Source organism: Cicer arietinum, chromosome 4 (assembly GCF_000331145.2).
Source record: "Cicer arietinum cultivar CDC Frontier isolate Library 1 chromosome 4, Cicar.CDCFrontier_v2.0, whole genome shotgun sequence".
Taxonomy (NCBI): Eukaryota; Viridiplantae; Streptophyta; class Magnoliopsida; order Fabales; family Fabaceae; genus Cicer; species Cicer arietinum.
Window position 1 is genome coordinate 38,353,600 of NC_021163.2, and position 21,490 is coordinate 38,375,089.

Sequence of the window (21,490 nt, forward strand, 5' to 3'; positions counted from 1 at the left end):
ATAATGAATTAAAACGTTTATCTCATTACTCTCTGAATTCATTTGTCTTAATCCTTTTTGATATGCTCATTAATTGCTCTGATACACTGTTTTATGATTTCAATCCCCATTGCTTATGTTCTTTAACATAGGGGGAGGAAATTTTTTTTCTGCCTTTTTGCCTTAACTGACAAAGGGGGAGAAAAATTATAACTTGCATTTATTTGCTCTGATGACTGTAAATTTTTTAATGTAATAATGATCTGATTTTGATAAATAGCATGTGTACTGTTATGCTAAGATGCACTGATACTTCTGTTTCTATGATATGATAATGGTACATATATGCTATAAAATGTTGTTAATATTATGTCTTGAAATGCTCAACTCAAGTTAAAATTGTATCATTGTCACTTATGCAAAAAGGGGGAGATTGTTGGACTTTAGTCCTTTGAATCCTAATTTTGACATAATTAACAAACATACAATGTTCATACATCATATGATAAATCTAACATTTAATTGGAGCAAGATTTCAGGAACAACAATTCAATCCTACACACTTGATACAAATTGCTTGGAACACAAGAAATCAACAAAAGTTGATCATTGACTGAGTAAATCGATTGGGAAATCGATTTCATAACAAGGGTGTAAGGAAACATAACTGTTTGTGATTGTATAATCGATTAGGCAATCGACTGGCACAATTAGAAATGAAAATTGCACAAGTCAGTGGCACCCTGTTTTACAGGCTAATCGATTGGCAAATCGATTGTACACATCACAAAGTAAAACTGATTGAAACCAATCGACTGGCAAATCGATTGATCAAGTCACAATGAGAATCCAATTTTTAGGGTAATCGATTGGCAAATCGATTGCTTAGATAATATTTGAAAAATAACTTGACCTGTGACAAACACAATCGATTGGACAATCTATTGTGTGAATTTCAATCATGTTAAGTTTGGTTGCAATCGATTGGGAAATCAATTGAACTAAACATCAGGTAAGAAATTTTTAGGCAAATACTACCAAATCGATTGGCACGTCGATTAACATCAAAATAGCTAAGTCACTGTCTTGAACACAATCGATTGGCAAGTCGATTGAAAACAACCTTTTTGAAATCACAGTGAACTTTGAGCTTGTGGCCAAATCGATTCTGAGTATTTGTAAAATCAATTATGAGACTTAATAAATCGATTAAGTAATCGATTGGTGTGTTTTTTACTTTGAACAAAACACCTGCAATCGATTATGAAATCGATGCATATAAGTCTTAACATAATTCACTGAAAAGAGTTTGTTTAAGGAATCGATTGACAAATCGACTGGCTTATGTAGTTTCAAGATTCAAGAAAAACAAGACCCGCGATAATCGATTGGCAAATCGATTAGACCTGTTTTATAACTTTAATGAATCGATTGGCAAATCGATTTATTAGTTGTTTTTCAGAAACTATATAAACTGTTTTCAATCATTCTCTCATTAACAATGATAAACACTCAAAAACTCTCATTAACACAATACAACACATTGTTAACATTCTGATATTACTTTTTCAGATCAAAGCCAAAAAGATTATCCATAATCATTGAGAGAGCTGAAAAAGCATTCTTGAGAGAAAATACAATGTTCTCATAATCCATCATTGAATAACCAGATTCGTGAGAAGACACATTGTTCAAGATTGAAGACTTCTTTTATTCTGTTTGAAATAAATACTTTGTAAAGAAAACGACTGTTAGAAATCCAGCTAGAAACTGGTGGTGATCTTCTTGGATGAGAGGCCTCATCAAGAAGGAGCCGTACTTTGATTTTGTATGAGTCTGCTGATTGACTACAAGGACCAAGGGGTGAGCAATAGGAAAGAGATTGTGAGAGATAGATAGGTTTCGTGGAAACTGGACAATCTGTAAACAATTCACAATTCTTTCTATTGGAGAAAAAGCTGAAATCCAGTTGGATTGTCAGGACTGGATGTAGGTTGTCTCGTTGACAACTGAACCAGGATAAATCTTGGTGCATTCTATCATTTATCTTTTTACTTTTAATTGCTAATCGTGTATGCCGCATTATAATTCCGCTGTGTATGTAATATTGCTTTAATTTGATTAAAGACTGATATATTCTGATTATTTCGAGGTCATAATAATCAACATGATGCACATAAAGATTATAGGTTAATAGTAACGATAACAGTTTTTGAACAAAATTATCTATAAGACTTTTTAAAATTGTATAACAAAATATGTATTAAGCAATCAATATAAAGTTGATATAATTAATAGACGTCAAGATAGAGTATAAAAAATTGCTCAACATAGGGTCTACTCAACCTTTGTTTAGACCTAACGTAAATTTTAAAGTACATTTTTGATTAAAAAAATAGAGGTATTTTAATGCTAATAATACTATTTTATAATAATTTTAAATAAATTTTATCTTTCTGTTTTTTAGATGTAAAATATTATAATTAAATATATCAATTATTGTATTTTGTTACACTTGTGATGCCTTTTACTTGTTATACTTTATATATTTTTATAATTTTAAACACTTCATCCTTTTAACTAAGTATTTACCATTCATATTACTATTTTATGTATTTATTTATTTCACACTTACCAATATTTTTTATTTATTTCTATTTTATTGTTATATTTTTTAAAAAAAGTTTGTCAACTGTTGTACGTATTTACTCTCACTAGTAGAAAGTTGAATTTTTAATACAGTGAATTAAGTTGATTATGTATTACCAGATTTAATATATAATATAAGTGTCAACCAAATGAAAGTGAGCACTACTTTTAAACAAATTTTAAATATCAAAATTTTTAATCATATATAAGTGTGTGTATTGTAATACAAACGTATAAAAGATAAAAGAAACAAATAAAATAAATATTTTGATATCTATGGGTGTGATAGATATAATATAAAAAAAAAGATAAAAATAAAGGAGGAATTAAAAACAACATAAAGTGAAGAAGTAAATTTATAAATGAAAAAAAAAAAAAAACAAATCGACAAAAAATATCTTTTAATATTACTCAAAAAAAGTAGAAATAAAAAACATCAATTTAGAAAACATGCATAAATTTACGACTTTATATATATAGATTTCAGCCAAAGGGTTAGAAAACATGCATTATTGGAAGAACAATTTTTAATACTTTTTTCTTTTTTTAGGTTAGATTTATGTCGTCCAGTTTTTTTTTTTGTTTTTGCTTTTAAATAAATTTTTAGTTTAAAAAAAGTCAATTATAAAAAATAAAAAATAAAAATAAAATCAAACTAATAAAAAAAAAGATTGTGAAAGCCGAAATGAAAAATATCAAAAATCATGTTTGAAATCTACTCGGATAAACTCAATTTCATTTTTGAATTTGTTAAAATTAGAGTTTATAGCTGAATCAACTCAAATTGATACTTAAACTTATAAAAAGATATGATTTTTGGCACACAAAGTTCAATTTTTTAAAAGACATTTATGTATTGAAAAACTTAAAAAAAAAGTATGGTACACACTTTAAATTTTATAAAATACATTTGAGTATCGAAAAATCTAAAAAAAAAAATTCCAGTATATAGTTCGATTTTCTAAAACACATTTGTGTACACAAAGTTTAAATTTTGTGAAACACAAAAAAACTTTTTTTTTAATTTTTCTGATACTCAAATTGATTTTAGTGAATACAAATTATTATTACGTTTTTGAAAAATAAAAAGAGTAAAATAAATAATTTGCATAAAATATTAAGTAAAAGTATAAACGAAGGAGTATATAATATAATTTCCTAATAAGTTCAATTGGGTCCAGATGTAGTGCATCTCTCGTACTCCATTACGAGCCCCAACTAACTTCCCCACCATCCAAGAGATCTCATCACTTCGACCATGTAAAGAAACAATTTTTCTATAGTTATTTTAACTTTTTAATTTCTCTCTATTTCTTACTTCCTATTACACCAACGTATTACATTTTTAACAACATTCTTTATTTCTACTTATAACATAACCTTCCTTTATCTTTTTTCTCTCACAACTCTTCTTCTAATATTATTTTGTCACTCTACCTCTTCATTGACATTTGATCATTATACATATTTTCTGGTTATAATGGTACAAGGGTGGGTTTATGATTATTAAATAAAATTAGTATTTCTTGGTGTTTTTGTCTTGTTGCATTTGTCGTTCACGCTTCTATAGAAACCCAAATAGCAAGTCTTTCATTTGTGTATGGACTGTTAACATTGAAAAGAGGAAGAAAGAGGAAGAAGAGAAACAACCACTCTAGAGTTTCATAACATATAATGAACCAAACTAAAGTTAATAGGGTTACAATGAGTATATATATAGGAAAATAGAAAATATCTAAAATACCCTTACTACTAATATATAATAATATTATCTAATATCTCCCCTCAAACTCACGATGCATTAACATGGAGCATCGAGAGTTTGTCAACTAAAAAACGGAAACGTTTAATGGAATGCATCTTTGTGAACAAATCAACAATCTGTAAAGAAGAAGAGACAAATGGTAGAGTAATAGTTCCATGCTGAAGATGATGACGAGTAAGATGACAATCAATCGCAATGTGTTTGGTGCGTTTATGAAAGACCGAGTTGTGAGCAATTTGAATAGCACTCTTGTTATCGCAGTGCATCGGAGTTGGCTTAGAAAGAGAGATACCCATATCAGACAAAAGCCAACGCAACCAAATTATTTCAGCGGTAGTGGATGCCATAGCACGATACTCAGCTTCTGTAGAAGAGCGAGAGACAAAGTCTTGTTTCTTACTCTTCCAAGAAATAAGAGAGTCTTCCAAGAAATAAGAGAGTCTCCAAGAAAGATACAAAATCCTGTGGTGGATTTACGATCAGTGGTATCACCAGCCCAATCAGCATCAGAATAAGCTCGTAACTCCAATGAGGATGACGATGGAAAGAGAAGACTTTGAAATTGAGTTCCTCGAAGATAACGAAGAATCCGAAGAACTGCTGCCCAATGTACTGTAGTGGGGGAGACAACAAACTGACTAACAACATGAACAGCATAAGCAATGTCAGGTCTGGTAATCGTAAGATACACTAAGCTGCCAACCAAAGTACGATACAAAGTGGAATCTGGTAAAGGAACACCATCCGAGGGAGCATATTTTACATTCAACTCAAGAGGAGTATCTGCTGCTCTAGTATCAGAAAGACGAGCCTGATCAAGAATGTTGGCAATGTACTTGGATTGAGAAAGAAGGTAGCCTCTAGGAGAGTAGGCAACTTCAATCCCCAAGAAATAGCGAAGAGTTCCCAAGTCCTTCATCTCAAACTGTTTGGCTAACTGCAATTTCAACTCATTAATTCCACTAACATCATCACCTGTAATAATCATATCATCAACATATAGAGAAAGTATAATGCGACCATGAGTGGTGGACCTTATAAACAATGCAGAATCATGTTCACTAGAGCGAAAACCAAGAGAAGTGATCACAATAGAGAATTTCTCAAACCAAGCTCGAGGAGCTTGTTTAAAACCATATAGAGCATTTTTTAACTTACATACTTCCCCTGGATCATGAGAAACTCCTTGTGGAGGGACCATATAGACTTCTTCATGAAGCTCACCATTTAAAAAGGCATTTTTAACATCCATTTGAGAAATATGCCATTGACGAATAGATGCAACTGCAATAAGAGTACGAATAGTAGTCATCTTGGCTACAGGAGCAAAAGTTTCTTCATAATCCATACCATATTGTTGAGAGAAACCCTTAGCAACAAGACGTGCTTTGTAGCGCTCAACTGACCCATCAGACTTAGTTTTGATCTTGTATACCCAACGAGACCCAATAGCACGTTTTCCAGGAGGAAGAGGTACTAATTCCCAAGTGTTGGTTTTGTGCAATGCAGATAGTTCTTCTGCCATAGCCTGTTGCCAAAGAGGATCAAGAACAACCTCTTTATAGGAAGAGGGCTCAGACAAACTGTGAATAGAGGTTAAGAAAGAAGCAAACGAAGTTGAGTAAGTTGAATAGACAAAATCAGGTAACTGAGTAGACTTACGTTGACGAGAAAGGTAACGAGGAGGATCAACAATCGCAGGAGGTGGTTGGACAGCCGTGGGGACAAGAGGGATGTCATCATGTGGAGTAGTAGTATTTGTCCTGCAATTCTCAATATTACAATCACTAGAAGCGCTATCATTAGGACCAAAAAGATCAATATGGGTTAGTTCAGAACTCTTGGTAATCTGAGAATCAGAGGAAACAGAGTAAAAATAGATGTGCTCAAGAAAAACAACATTACGAGATACATAAAGTTTTCTTGCATGAGGATCATAACAACGATAACCCTTTTGACCATCCCCATAACCAAGAAAAACACACATGGCTGAACGAGAAGACAACTTACTGCGCTCTACTTGAGGGCGAAGAACAAAACAAGTAGAACCAAAAACTTTCAAAGAATAGTAATCAGGGGTAGAAGCATACAATTTTTCAAAGGGAGATAAACCTGATATGGTAGAGGATGGAATTCTAATAATAGCATGAACAACAGTAAGAACTACTTCTCCCCAAAACTCACTAGGAACTGAAGCGGACAACAAAAGGGAACGAGAAGTCTCTATAATGTGACGATGTTTCCTTTCAGCAACTCTATTTTGTTGAGGAGTATCAGTACAAGATGTTTGGTGGCGGGTGCCGTCATAAGCAAGTAATTCAGAAAATTTATTAGAGGTATATTCACCACCTAAATCACAACGAAAACACTTTATAACAGAATTATGATGAGTTGTGACCATTGCACGAAATATATGATAAATGTCAAGAAATTCAGACCGATTTTTCATAAGATAAACCCAACAATAACGAGTGTAATCATCAATAAACGAAACATAATATCTAGATCCACCTTTGGTGAGCACCGGTGATGGACCCCAAATATAAGAGTGAACTAAATCAAAAGGCGCATATGAAACGGAAACACTTTTACTAAACGGTAAAGCTGGAAATTTAGCAAGTTTACAACCACAACAATCTGAGATATCACAGGGTTGTAACTTTCCTAAGGCTCCAGTAGAAGCCAAATATTTTAATCTAGAAGCATAAACATGTCCAAGGCGAGAATGCCATAAATAAAAACTAGAAGATAAGGAATTCAAGCGAAAACTAGATAATAAGTCAGTAGTAGTTGTTGAGGCTGCAGTATCTGGGAGTCGTAGGTCATCCATAACGTAAAGTCCCCCCTGTCTATGGCCTGTCCCAATCAGCCTCCCGGAATGTGGATCCTGCACACAACAAGAAGTGGAAGAAAACATAACCGAATAACCGAAATCACATATTTGACTAACAGAAGCAAGACTCAAAGTAAGATTAGGAATATAATAAACATTAGAAAGAGACAAGTTAGGTGTGGAGACAGAACCAATGCCTGCTAGTGGCATATGAGTGCCATCAGCAGTCATAACCGACACAGACGAGTCAGGTTTCACAGACACAAAAGATTTATCATAGTATGTCATATGATGAGATGCTCCAGAATCAAGAATCCATATGGAAGGAGATATACCTGACATACCAGAGGAGTTCAAACCTTTAGAAGAGGTGGCAGACATGGCATGTGATTGAGTGGCAAGAAGTCTTTGAAGTTGTTCTGCAATATCAGATATTTGGGAAGCACTCTCAGATGAGTATACAGAACCAGAACTAGAGTCAATGGTAGGATGAGCAGAAGCAACAACATTGGATGATGGCCCCCTAAAATTCTTCTTATGTGCTATCCCCAATTTCGGACAACGTGCTTTCCAATGACCTTTTTCTTTGCAGAATGCACATTCATCATTACCAAGCCCAACTCTCCCTTGAGATGTTTTTTTTTTGAACAGGAGCAACAAAAACAGATGGAAGAGTTGAGAGAATTTCCTTATCTAACACACCAGAATGAGTCTTGAGTCTGATTTCTTCTGCCAACAATTCACTAACTACTGATTCAACATTAGGAAGGGGGGAACGATGCAAAATACCCTCACGAAGGCCCTCAAAATCATCACGAAGAGCCATTAGAAACCAAACCAGACGTTGCTCCTCTCTTTGATCAATGTATGCTTTGACAGCTTTCAACTCAGGTGATTCCATAAGAGCCAATTGATCCCACAGATTAGTCATTTCCGAATAGAATTCCTGAATGGTCATACTGCTCTGCTTAAGGGCTCTAATATCACTTTCCAACTGATAACGTTTTGCAAAGTTAGACTGAACATACAAATGTTTCAAGTGATCCCAAATCTCTTTAGCAGTATCATATTTTGCTAGTTGTACTCCTATAGACAACTCAACAGAATTATTAATCCAAGTAATAATTTTTGAATTACTAACATTCCATGTTTTCAGATCTTTTGCATATTGAGTTTCATCCTTTTTATCTGTAGGCTTAACAGAAGTTCCATCAACAAAACCCCACATATCTTTTCCAATCAAAATATTTTTCATCACATAACTCCAATAAGAGTAATTTTGTCCATTGAGGTGAACACTAACAACTTGAAGAGAATCATCCTTATTACCAGCCATAACAAATAATGACAAGAAAATACGATAAACACAATCACTGAGACAAAATAAATTAGAGATAACTTGGTGCTGTGTGAGCACGATTTCTCCCTCTCCAGACGCCGTTTTGCCGATCTGACCGTTGAAGACGAAGACCTAAATATTGCGAACCTACTGTCCAAAAATCAGCCTGATCCAACGGTTAACGAATGCGCAATCAATGTTTTTCTAAGACTGATTTAACAAAATCGGGAATAGGGTTACTCTTCTCTTTTCTCTTTTGGTGGTTGTCTTTCCTATCAAAATAGTCTCTCTCTTCTCTACGGTAGATCCCAAAATCAACCAAAGCTCTTTGATACCATGTTAACAATAAAAAGAGGAAGAAAGAGGAAGAAGAGAAACAACCACTCTAGAGTTTCATAACATATAATGAACCAAACTAAAGTTAATAGGGTTACAATGAGTATATATATAGGAAAATAGAAAATATCTAAAATACCCTTACTACTAATATATAATAATATAATCTAATATGGACCACATCATACAAATAAGAATAAGAATAAGAATCATAATAAGAATAAGAATGAACATAAATAAGAAGAACATAAATAAGAATGAACAACTCTATTTAAGACTTATCCATGAGTGAACAACTCTAGTTAAAAGAGAAGAACACAAATAAGAATGAAAACTATGAATAATATGTAGAATTTAAAAGAAATAATAAGAACAACTCACAAAATAAAGCAACCAAAATTAAAAATATGGAGAAGGTAGAAGATAGAAAAAAAAGAATGACATCATGAATTTTAAGAAGAAAGGAGAAGTGGTAATAAGTGTAGAATCTCCACAAAAGTATGCATACTTTTGATAAGATCAAAGCAAGTGATCTTCAACAAGAAGATACAAGAGGCATCAAGCTCTCACAATGCAAATTGCATAAAACTCTCTCCTTCCTTTTTACATGCTTTATGCTTTATGAACTCGTGACCACATCTTTTTTCCTTCTTAAAAAGGATTTGTCTTCAAATCCAAACCAGGATAAAATGAAAGTGAATTATGTAAAAATGTTTCTCTTTTTCTCTCTAGTCTATTTTTTTGTTTTGTATTGAACTTTGCCATTCTCTTTCATCTCAAAATTTTCACTTTTCTCAAAATTATCCTTAGGTGAACAACTAGAATTAAAATATGAGAAGATGAATAAGAAAGAATATGATTAGTGTAGAATTTACAAGAAATAATAAGAACAAAATAAAAATAAAATAAAATTAAAGTAACCAAAATCAAAAAGACGGAAAAGGTAGAAAATGAAAATATGAAAAGTGACACACTCAATTTTCAAGAAGAAACCAATAGTAATAATCCAAGTATAGAATTGCGTCAAAGGTATATATACATTTGATAAGATTCAAACAAGTTTATATATACATCATTTGTGAATAAAAAAATCACCCTCCCATTAAAAATGTCATTATTTGAGGAATAAAACCTAAAAGTTTAACCGCTCATAATTTTTTCAATTCTCGATCATCTTCAATTCTGTTTGGGTTTATAGAATCATAGAGACATAGAAAATCACCAATAAATGTGTGTCACTAATCAATTTTGAACCTTATTTAGTAAATTTATAATTTCATTGTGTTTTATTCTATCCTTTTGAATTACAGTTATTTGGAATTCTAGAGTTGTTTAAACATCAATTGGAAGTGTCTTTTTTTCAATCAATTCATCATGTTCACGTTATCATTGTTTAAAGTACAAAGTGTGTGTTTTTTATTTTATTTTAAAAGAGATGATAAATTCCACCATAATTAACTCATAGAACTGCGATATCTCGGATTCGAACCCGAGATAAGACGTTCAACTTAATAATATCGACATTTTTCAGTTGCTTATAAAGTACAAAGTGGATTTAACTTTTTAGTATAATGGATAGTTATATATACTTGTTAATTTCAATATGAATGTCACATGATCCCTATGCCTCACATGACCAATATTTTATATGTTAGATATTACTGTGAGAATATTAATCTAAGTTGTTTGTAAAATAGAGATAATATCTTTTTGATAAATGTCAATGTTAGTATATTTTGTATATATGTTAGGGGGAGGGGAAATGTTAATGCCATGAATTGGACTCTAGACGTCTTGTATCTAACTCTTTTATGTCTCTAGTCAAACTACTAAGCTATTTCTTCGAGAGTACTGATAATTTTGTATGATATGTTCGATAGTTGATAATGTTTGATGATTTAATATATTCGACGATGTTGATAAATATTGATTGTGTGATTAAATACTATGATAATATTATGTTGATGATTTTTTATATTTAGACGGTTAATCGATTAAGTAATGTAGGTTAAATGATTATATTAGTATAAGAAATCTTCGTTAATCGATTAGAATGATAGATTAACCGACTAGCGGATGAAACAATCAATTAGGTACTTAGGTTAACCGATTAAGTAATCAATAAAAACATAGAATTAACTTAAATGTTGATCTATGTTGATTTTGATAATGATAATCGATTAGAGAATTAATTAATTAATTATGTATTGAATTAATCGATTAGGATTTAGTAAGAATTAAATAAATTGCCTAAGTTAAATAATAATTGACTAGATGAAATAATTAATCGATTAGGCGGTTAGTTAGTTAGTATTAGAAATATAAAATAATCTATTAGAGGGTTGACATAAGCTTAAAAATGGTTATTAAATAATAGAATCCTCTAATTAGAGAACGGTGGTTTGGATAATTTTTTGGTTTAAAATAACCCTTTCAAATTAATTTTTCTTTTATTTTATTTTAATAAATGACTTCCATATAAATTTAATTTTTCTTTCACATTTTTTTATTGTGATTTTGTTGTTTGAGTGCAATTTTTTTTTCTCTCTATTTTAATACAATATTTTATTTTATTTTAGCGCGGTGTCCGATTTGGTTGAGATTAACTGAATAATTTTGATTCTTACATATTTCAATTAATGATTTTTGTGTCATCAACGTTATAGATCTAAAAACATAAATATTTCTGACATTTCAAGTTTGTCATATTTTTAGATATGTTGCTCTTTTGTGCTATATTGTGAGTTTACGCTATTAACTTTAGTGTTGTGAATTTATTTATTTGTAAATTGATCATTTTTGTTTTTAACAAATTTAAATTTATATTAAATTAATTTATATTAAATTCATTTATATTAAATTAATTTATATTACAATCTAAATAAAAAAATATTATTATTTTTTTAAATAATATGTAACAAAATCAATTAATATTTGAACAATCGCTACAGATCAATTGTTCATACATATTTAATGAGATTTTTCTAAATCACACTGATGTTAAATTTCAAAATATTCCATCTTAAGTTTCTTTTCCCTCCCTCGCTAACTCTTCAATGCCACAACGAAAATGTAATACCAAGGCAATGAAAAAATAATGACAAATTATATCATTAAAGTTAAAAGTAGAATAAGATAAAATAAAGTAATAAAAATTTAGGGGATAAAAACCAGGGATTTGTATGCTTATATCCCTTTTTTTATTTGTTATTCCCCAAATGCCCTACTCTGAAACAATATTCCCTGAATGTCTTACTTTTTCGTTCCAACAGGAAGTCGTTCCCTGGGGAAGCGACCTCTTGAAGAGGAAATTTTTTTATGCTAATAGGGGGTCATTTCCTGGGGAAGCGACCTCCCACTGGGTTGGTTTTTTTTTTTTTGTTATATTTTAAAGTTAGTTTATTATTAGAATTATTAATTTAATTATTTAAAAAATAAAATACTAATATTAAATTACAATAAAGTATAGTAATAAATTATAAATAAAATTTATATTTTAACTATTATTATTATTATTATTATTATTATTATAATAAATAATTATTATAGGTATAATTAAAAATTATTATAATTAAAGTGATTAAATAAATAAATTAAATGATAATAAAAATTAAATAATGATAACAATTAAATGAAAAGAAATTTATATTGATAACATGAAAATAAAATGAAATACATTAAATTATTAATTTAATTATTTAAAAAATAAAAATACTAATAATTAATTAAAAATACGTTAATAATTAATTATTAATAAATGTTATATTTTAATTATTGTTATTATTATAATAAATAACTATTATACTTTTAATTAAAAATTATTATACTTAAAATGATATTAAAAATTAAATAATAATAACAATTAAATGAAAAGAAATTGATATTGATAACTTGAAAACGAAATGAAATACATTAAATTAATAATAAAAAAGTACATCAATCAAATTTGAAAAAACAAAATACATTAAATTTATATCAATGATGTCCACCTAAATGACCCCCAATCCCACATGTACGATGTCGCCGAACTCGTCTAGCTCTCTGAACAAGTTGCGGTTCTTCCGGTTCATCGTCATTTTGATCATTTTCTTCAATGTAAGCTGTAGATGGATTAGAACCACTGCCACCTGGTTCCATTACATTTTGGGATTGTTGATTATACATTGAATCAAATACAACATATGCCGACTCAGGAGTTGTGCACTGAGTTCCAAACAAATTATAGAGAAGCCCATCTTCTGTCGGATAACCGGGTGTTGGTATTTCTGGCACCGACGGAACGTAATACTGAGATGGTGGTGGATCATAAAATGGAACTTCAGTAGCGACGTGTATGTGAGGTGATGATGAAGACGGTCCTGCTGTGTATTGGTGTTGTGGGGTTGATTGGGAGGTCGATTGCACACGAGGATATGACGGCGGTTGTAAACAGGGATCACGGAGATATTGTTCTACAGATATAAACAATTTGGTGTGTTGTCTAAACCAAATCATATATTCTGTGCTATGACATAAAACACCTTGTACGATGTTACCTTGCAACACGTAATTATGGCGCTCATTCCAATGGTTTATTTCTTCCCTCCAAACCCAAGTCCAATTATCATCAATCCCACGCCTCATGTCGACCTCGTGATACGATTTCATGTCCTCTGGTGGTTGTGGTATTTGTTGATGTAAACCAAACTGGAGTGTGACCCTATCTGTATGATGTTTTTCAACAATATGATAACAGAGTAGATAAGTACATGCACTCCAAGTGGCCCTATCTTCTTCTGAAACTTCATGTTGGAACCCGAGATAAGGTCTCCAATAAAACTGACATGTAAAAAATAAGCTAAAGTAATTATAACAAGTATAAATAATAAAATATTTAAAAAAATTCAAATAAATGTGATTTAATATATTACTTCCTCAACCATCATGTGATCAATTGTTTTTCGATATCCTTCTACGTCGTTATGAGGAACTTTAGCAAAATTTAGACCACCAGAATTAAACCTGTCGAATATAATAAAAATAAAAATGTAATAAAATTATTAATATGGTAAGCAATTGGTTTTTTAAAAAAAATATAAAAATAATATAGTTACCTCTGTGCAAGTGGAAATATCCATGGTTTGGGAGATTCAGGAGCGACACAAGACAAACGATACCATGCCCAGTTTTGCAACAATAATGCGCATCCTCCCATAGATATTACACCAGGTTTCGTTGCAAGGCATAATTCTCTATAAAGTGTAGCTAAAACAGCTGAACCCCAACTATATTGGGATACTTTGTTTAAATCTCCTAATAGTGAAAGATATTTTAGATGTACACGGTTGTTGGATTTGTCAGGCATCAATAACCCTCCGATCATACGTAGGATGTATGCTCGACATGATGCTTGTTTTTCTAATTCAGATGCATTTTCACCAACATCGTCAAATGTATCCTTAAGCCACTTTAATTTAATAGAATTACCTTTTGTTGCTCCATCGGGTGGGATAACTCCTAAGTAATCTTGACAGATTTGTTTTACTTGCACAAAATTGGAACCACTAACAGGTAAACCGGAAACGTTTAATCCTAAAGACGACATCGTACATGTGGGACTGGGGTCATTTAGGTGGACATCATTGATATAAATTTAATGTATTTTGTTTTTTCAAATTTGATTGATGTACTTTTTTATTATTAATTTAATGTATTTCATTTCGTTTTCAAGTTATCAATATCAATTTCTTTTCATTTAATTGTTATTATTATTTAATTTTTAATATCATTTTAAGTATAATAATTTTTAATTAAAAGTATAATAGTTATTTATTATAATAATAACAATAATTAAAATATAACATTTATTAATAATTAATTATTAACGTATTTTTAATTAATTATTAGTATTTTTATTTTTTAAATAATTAAATTAATAATTTAATGTATTTCATTTTATTTTCATGTTATCAATATAAATTTCTTTTCATTTAATTGTTATCATTATTTAATTTTTATTATCATTTAATTTATTTATTTAATCACTTTAATTATAATAATTTTTAATTATACCTATAATAATTATTTATTATAATAATAATAATAATAATGATAATAATAATAATAATAATAATAATAATTAAAATATAAATTTTATTTATAATTTATTACTATACTTTATTGTAATTTAATATTAGTATTTTATTTTTTAAATAATTAAATTAATAATTCTAATAATAAACTAACTTTAAAATATAACAAAAAAAAAAAAACCAACCCAGTGGGAGGTCGCTTCCCCAGGAAACGACCCCCTATTAGCATAAAAAAATTTCCTCTTCAGGAGGTGGCTTCCCCAGGGAACGACTTCCTGTTGGAACGAAAAAGTAGGGTATTCAGAAAATATTATTTCAGAGTAGGACATTTGGAAAATAAAAAATAAAAAAAGAAATATAAGCATCTTTTTCCCTAAAAACCAAAACCTGGAAAAAAAAATATAAAAATAACAACTAAAGTACGTTAACTATTATTATAAGAACCAACTCTAGAGGAAAGTTTGATGTGGATATTATTCTCTTCCATTGGAAGTTCATTTACTTGTTGGTTCTCTCTTTATAGCCTATCATCCCAGTTGGCTAGATAATCATAGCAGCAGTTGTTTCCACGAATATTTCTTATAGTTGACCGTACTACCCCTAAAGCTAGTATTAAAGCCAACCTTGCACTCACTTTTTTTTTTTTTTTGACAAAGAGACACCTTCAATAAAACCATACTTCATTTTTCAAAATTCTAAAAAGAATATGTATGTCATGCGTTAAAATTTGATTTGAATGAGTTTAATGACTTTGAATTTTATTCAATAATATTATGTCAAATAACCAATAATATACATATCTAAATATTTATTTATATGTTGATTCTTTCATTTTGTTTCCTCAACATTATCCACTAATTGCATATTGCTAGCTGAATCAAACAGCTACTATTAAAAACCTCATGAATAGCATTACTAGGAACATCAACAACAATTTATAAACCAAACTCTTCCATAATTGGAGCACTCATATCTGTTGAGACAAATTCCATTTTTAAAGTTTTGATGAAAATAAACAAAGGTTAATTAAGAAAGTTAATTATGATTCTAAAATGTTATGTTAATTTAACTTGTGCTTTTGAGTGAATTTAATTAAGAACATAATCAAGCAAAGCAGAAAAGACAACAATGAGAACATTCTGCATAAAAACAGAGAATGATCTCCAGTTTCAAGAATGTTCATCACAGCATATTGACCAATCATTCTCCACCTCTTTAACAAAGATTCTGCCTCGAAATTTCATTCAAATAGAATCAGTACATGGCAAGGAACAATTAGAATTCATCCCAGCTCAAACAGGATATCAGATCACTAAAATAAAATGACTCGAAACAGTCAAAGTAAAACAGTTTTGAAACTCTAAAAGTCAAACTGTCAAGAAAGTTTGATCAACCTTGATATATGATAAGACATTACAAAGGACATCCAGAATGATCAAAACAGGAACTCAAGATTGATCATCAAATCTCCAGAAAGATCAAAATGACAGATCCAGATTGATAATCAATCTCCGTTTCCTGCATAACTCCAGCAGCAGTCTGTTTTCTTCTACAATGGCTTATAATCTTTCTCCAAACTTCTTTTGGCTACATTCAAGATCGAAACTGTACCATCCAAGATTAAGGAAGAAACTTCAAATGCTTTTTAACTAGAAGACAAAACTGATTCAAAAGTTGTAACAGAATAGTCAAAGCAGTTTTAAATCAATTCAAGGCTAGATTATTTTTATTCTGAAATATTGGTTTCAGTAAAAAATACAGAGCACTACCAACATCTCTTTTTGACCTTCATTAAATGCATCTAAAGCCTATAAATAGAAGACCAATATCCAAGAATAAAACAAGAAATTCAAGTGCTGTAAAATCCCACAAATCAATCACATACACATACTTGAAGTTCTCAAATTTCGCAAAGAATAAGCAGTTCTAAAGTCTCATATCAGGTTGCTTGATCATTAATGAATTCTTTGTAAAGAATCAAATCTCAAACAAGAGTTGAGATATCTCAGATTCTGTCAAAAAATAATGTTATTGTAAAAACTCAAACTATAAGAGTTTTTTTGTAGTTTGTTTAGATTGTATTGAATCCTATCAAAGTTAGATAGGTGTTGTTGTTACTTTCTGGATGGAAAGTAATAGAGATTGAAACAGATCAAAGGTGATCTAAACTAGGTGCTGTAAAATCAAGAAGGATCTTTGTTTTAAACACTTAGTGAAAAAAAAAAAAAAAACTCACAATGTGAGGACTGGACGTAACCCAAGTTGGGTGAACCAGGATATATCTTTGTGTGGTATTGTCTATCCTATATCTTTATTTGTTAAACTTAATTGATTAACTAAGATAAAACACAAACTGATTTTCTGTTTTAAACTAATTAAGGAACGTTCTCTGTTTCTGATAAAAACCAAGAACGTTCTCCGTTTTTCTATTTTCATAACCAAGATCAATCTTGAGTTATTTTCTTAAGTTTTTAACAGAAATTTTTAAAAGGTACATTTACAATTCAAACCCCCTTCCTTGTAAATCGACATTGTTACTTCAATATCTTCTTGTTGCAAGATATCAACACTAACAACCTTTTCATCTACAATTGTTTTCAACGCATTGGAATCCACAAATTTCAAAAGAGAACTATTATCAATGCACAAGTATCCACAAATTTCAAAAGAGGATTGTTCTGATGCACAAGTGTGCAATTACATTATTGATCCCATCCATGTAAAGCCGCCTTATCAACCACATGTTTTTGAATTATAAAATATGAATCTCCCACTACTTTATCATCAAATTCCTTATGAACTGCTTTACAACTTTTGCCTTAACTTGAGGAAATTTATCTTGGTCCACATTTTGCTTGCAAGTAGCAAAAGCATGACTAATAACCTGACAATGTGAGCAAACAAGACGCAAATTATCATATTCAACATTCACAAGAAAAACAAATCATTCTCTATCAATCCATATTCATGTCTAATTTTAGCTAATAAATCAACTTCAATTATAACTCGAGTATAATGTCCAAAAGATCTAACAAAGAAATTCTTACAGTGTTTATGCATTAAGACGCACTATGATTCAAGAGTCTTGGCAATTGCTCAGGAAATCTTCGAACCCCAGTATTTTTGGGACAAACACAAGAAACAAACCCAACATTACGGCCATTATTTGTTTATAATTATTATTCCGGTTTTGAAGTATTCGACGCAATTAAGGCAATAAAAAGATTAGAGCAGCGGAGCAACTAGGTTTGTGTTTCTATATCTTTTATGTATAGTAGGTCCTTAAAAATAAAGTTTATGAAATTTAGTTTCTACATAATATCTTTTTATACTCGGTCCCTAAATTGATAATTTAGAATAAAAATTTCTTTAAATTTTGTTCCATAAAATACCAATTGAAATTGATAAAATTTTTTAGAAACTGAACTAAATAAAAAGATATTTCACAGACGCTAAAATATATTGTATCCTTTGTTTTTATTTCTTTAACAGTTTTTGAAAAAACAAGTAGAAATTATGGTGGAGAAGGGTTGTCTATCTTTTACTCCCTACCTTTCTCTTTTTCTCTTTACATATCTTTTCTCTCTCATAATTCTTCAAAACATTTTAAATATCAATCTATCTTATTAGAATCCAATACCACATCACTGTATCTAAATAAGTAAAAAATAATAATGGTTTAGAAAAATAAATTTTAATACAAATGCAAAATAACTTCTACCTTTTTTTTTATAAAAAAAAAGAAAAACAAAGCTATAGTCCGTAAAAATTAATAAGCAAAATACTTTTCGAAGTCTTTTAACATAATTTTAAATAAAATTCAATCATTTCTTATTATATTTTTTCTTGTCGATTTGATCAATTATGTTTAAAATAACTATATTGTTATCTTTTTATTTTTATTTTTATAGAATTCATATTTTCATCAAATCTTTAAATAAAATCATTTTCATCTCCAACAACATCAAATTCATCAAATAAAGAACTCACATTTTAAAATTTAAGTTATGAATTTGATTTAAAGATAGATAGAAAGAAAAAGATATTTTCTTAGTAATTTAGAAATCAAATCTTAAAGTATAATTTCTTTATGTGATAGATATGATATTAGAGATAAATAAGTTTATTTTAAAATTTGAATTATAGATTTGATGAATATATATGATTTTTTTTTAAATTGATAATGCTTAATTTTGAGTTTTGTAAAAAATGATAATATAAGTGACATTTTAAAACATAAAAATTATCACATCATTACTTAAAATTAAACAAAGAATCAAATCAAAAGAAAATAAATATTGACTAAATAATTACATGTACTTAAATTAAGAGCCGCATGAAGTATTTAATCATTAAATGTCAATCACTTTTCTTAAAATATGTAAATCATGACCAAAAAAAAAATTATTTTTTTTTTCTTACTTATTGAATGACATTTTTTAAAATCAAACTAATATTAATTTAAATATTCTATCTTAATTTTCCTTCTCCCCTCACTAACTCTTCAATACCACAACGAAAATGTAATACCAAGGCAATGAAAAAAATAGTATCAAATTATATTATTTATGTAAACTAAATTATCTGTAAATTCATTCAATAATTATCTGTAATTGAATACCTACAATTTGCAAAATTCCTTTCCAATTTGGCAAATTTTAACCTTGCGAAAATGGGGAAAAATGTAAAAGCTTTCCCATCAAAGCACCTGAGCCGCATTTCATCTCAATGCATCTCTTTAAATTGGAGTTGGTACACTGTCCCTGTTTTTTCTATTAAAGGTATGCTAGCAGACCTTTCATCACGCCAAAAAACCCACCACCATGGAAAAAAGACCAAAATGGTAAACAGGACTATGGTAAAAATGTACAGGATTCTAAATTAGACACCCTTACAAATTTCTGAGGAAAGGAAAAAGGTCATGCTATTTGGCACAAAATTCAGACTTAAATCTTGTCAGGTTCTGGGAGAATTTGTCCCTGTTCTTTGGGTCCAAGCTGAGCGTCACATCTTGCATAAGCTTGTCAAAGCATAGAGAAAGTCGCTGGTGTCTGTCTGGTGGCTGCACATTAATTCAAAAAAAAGTAAAATTTTAAAACTTGAAATTAATGCAAATTGTATTACAAGTAAAATAACAAATATTTGAAGAAATATAATTCTCTAAGGGAATTCAAATTCTTCGATGCAAATTACCTTACCTTATTTTGATAAAAAATTTAGATAATTTTCTAAGTAAAGAAATTTCATGAAGTATTTTGTAATATTTCGTATATCACATAAAACTTAAAAATTTGGTGGGTATCCTAAGAATATGCATTTCAGGGATTTGGGCTCTAATTTTCCTTTGTTAGGCTGGTGGTCATGCACAAATGCAGTGCAGCCAAAGACTTTAGGAGGAATGGATGAAAGGATTTTAATGTGTGGGTAAATGGATAGAAGGGTTTGGCAAAGGGTTTTGAACTTGAGGGTTTTAGAAGGCATTATGTTAATTAAATATGATGTTGAAAGGACAGCTTCACCCAAAAAATGATTTGGTACACTAGTTGATAACATAAGGGACCTAGTAACCTCCAGAGGTGCCTATTTTTCCTCTCGACAATACCATTTTGTTGTGGTGTGTTCACACAGCTGGTTTGGTGAATTATTCCATGCTTGAGAAGGTGAGATTTGAGGGAATGGTGATAGTATTCACGGTCATTGTCAGTTCGTAGGACTTGGATTTTCGTTTGAAATTGGCTTTGTATCATATTGTTGAAGTTCTCAAAGATTTCTCCCACTTCAGACTTTTCTTTCATAAGGAACACCCATGTAACTCGTGTATGATCATCTATAAAGGTCACAAACCATTTTGAACCAGTTATGTTCTTAACACGGGAAGGTCCCCAAACATCACTGTGGATTAATGAGAAAGGTTGGGATGGTTTATAAGATTAAGCATAAAGTTTGGATGTCCTAAACGATAGTGCCATAGAATGACAGCTTCCTGTAGGTTTTCATCACTTGATGTAGCAACATAGACTGAAACATTTCTTCTCTTCTTGAACTCACTAGCTTGAAGGAAGTAGAGACCTGCACATTCCTCAACATTGCCAATCTTCCTCCCTGAATCCACATCCTGAAATTCGCATAGGTGAGGCAAGAATTTAGTGAAACAATTTAGATCTTGAGTCAATTTACTTATGGACAAAAGGTTGCAATTCAACTTTGGAACATAAAGAACTTATGGACAAAAGGTTGCAATTCAACTTTGTTTTTGTGCCATCTACTATTCGTACCATAGAATTGTCATTGCATGGAGAATATTCATCAAATAGAGTGATATCCCCAGTCATATGGTCTGAGGCTCCAGAGTCTACAATCCATGAGTTAGATATTCCCTTGTCAACAAAATAGACACATGAAGAATTACCTTTTTGGGCCAAGTCAGCAGTTGAGTGTGTGCTAGTGTTTTGAAGGGATTGTTGTAGCAATTTTTGCAACATCTCCATTTGTTCCTTGCTGAATGGACTTGGTTCAAG

At 30.3% G+C, this 21,490-nt stretch overlaps 2 protein-coding genes across 6 annotated transcripts in view; both read right to left on the bottom strand.

Moving 5' to 3' along the window:
- Positions 1 to 12,876: 12,876 nt before the first annotated feature.
- LOC105851287 (serine/threonine-protein phosphatase 7 long form homolog) lies at positions 12,877 to 14,485 on the bottom strand. The gene is made up of 3 exons (XM_012711992.3): positions 13,995 to 14,485; positions 13,812 to 13,902; positions 12,877 to 13,719 (listed from the first exon to the last, which is right to left on the bottom strand). Exons 1-3 carry the CDS (start codon positions 14,483 to 14,485, stop codon positions 12,877 to 12,879), a joined length of 1,425 nt encoding a protein of 474 aa, XP_012567446.1.
- Positions 14,486 to 19,510: 5,025 nt separating this feature from the next.
- LOC101505659 (uncharacterized) overlaps positions 19,511 to 21,490 on the bottom strand; it is a 48,055-nt gene continuing 46,075 nt past the window's right edge. For all 5 annotated transcript variants that reach the window (XM_073367102.1, XM_073367103.1, XM_012711994.3 and 2 more), the window contains one exon: positions 19,511 to 20,034. In XM_073367102.1, the coding sequence (XP_073223203.1) occupies positions 19,897 to 20,034 (138 nt within the window). In that variant the 3' untranslated portion in view covers positions 19,511 to 19,896. The remainder of the gene's footprint in view (positions 20,035 to 21,490) is intronic.

What these genes read in the sequence shown, in the direction of transcription:
- LOC105851287 (XM_012711992.3), bottom strand. Translation starts at nt 14,485, where the DNA reads ATGTCGTCTTTAGGATTAAACGTTTCCGGTTTACCTGTTAGTGGTTCC. An exon ending in ATATTTCCACTTGCACAGAG is followed by an intron (nt 13,903 to 13,994) that starts GTAACTATATTA and finishes TATATTCGACAG; the next exon opens with GTTTAATTCTGGTGGTCTAA. An exon ending in ATCACATGATGGTTGAGGAA is followed by an intron (nt 13,720 to 13,811) that starts GTAATATATTAA and finishes TTTACATGTCAG; the next exon opens with TTTTATTGGAGACCTTATCT.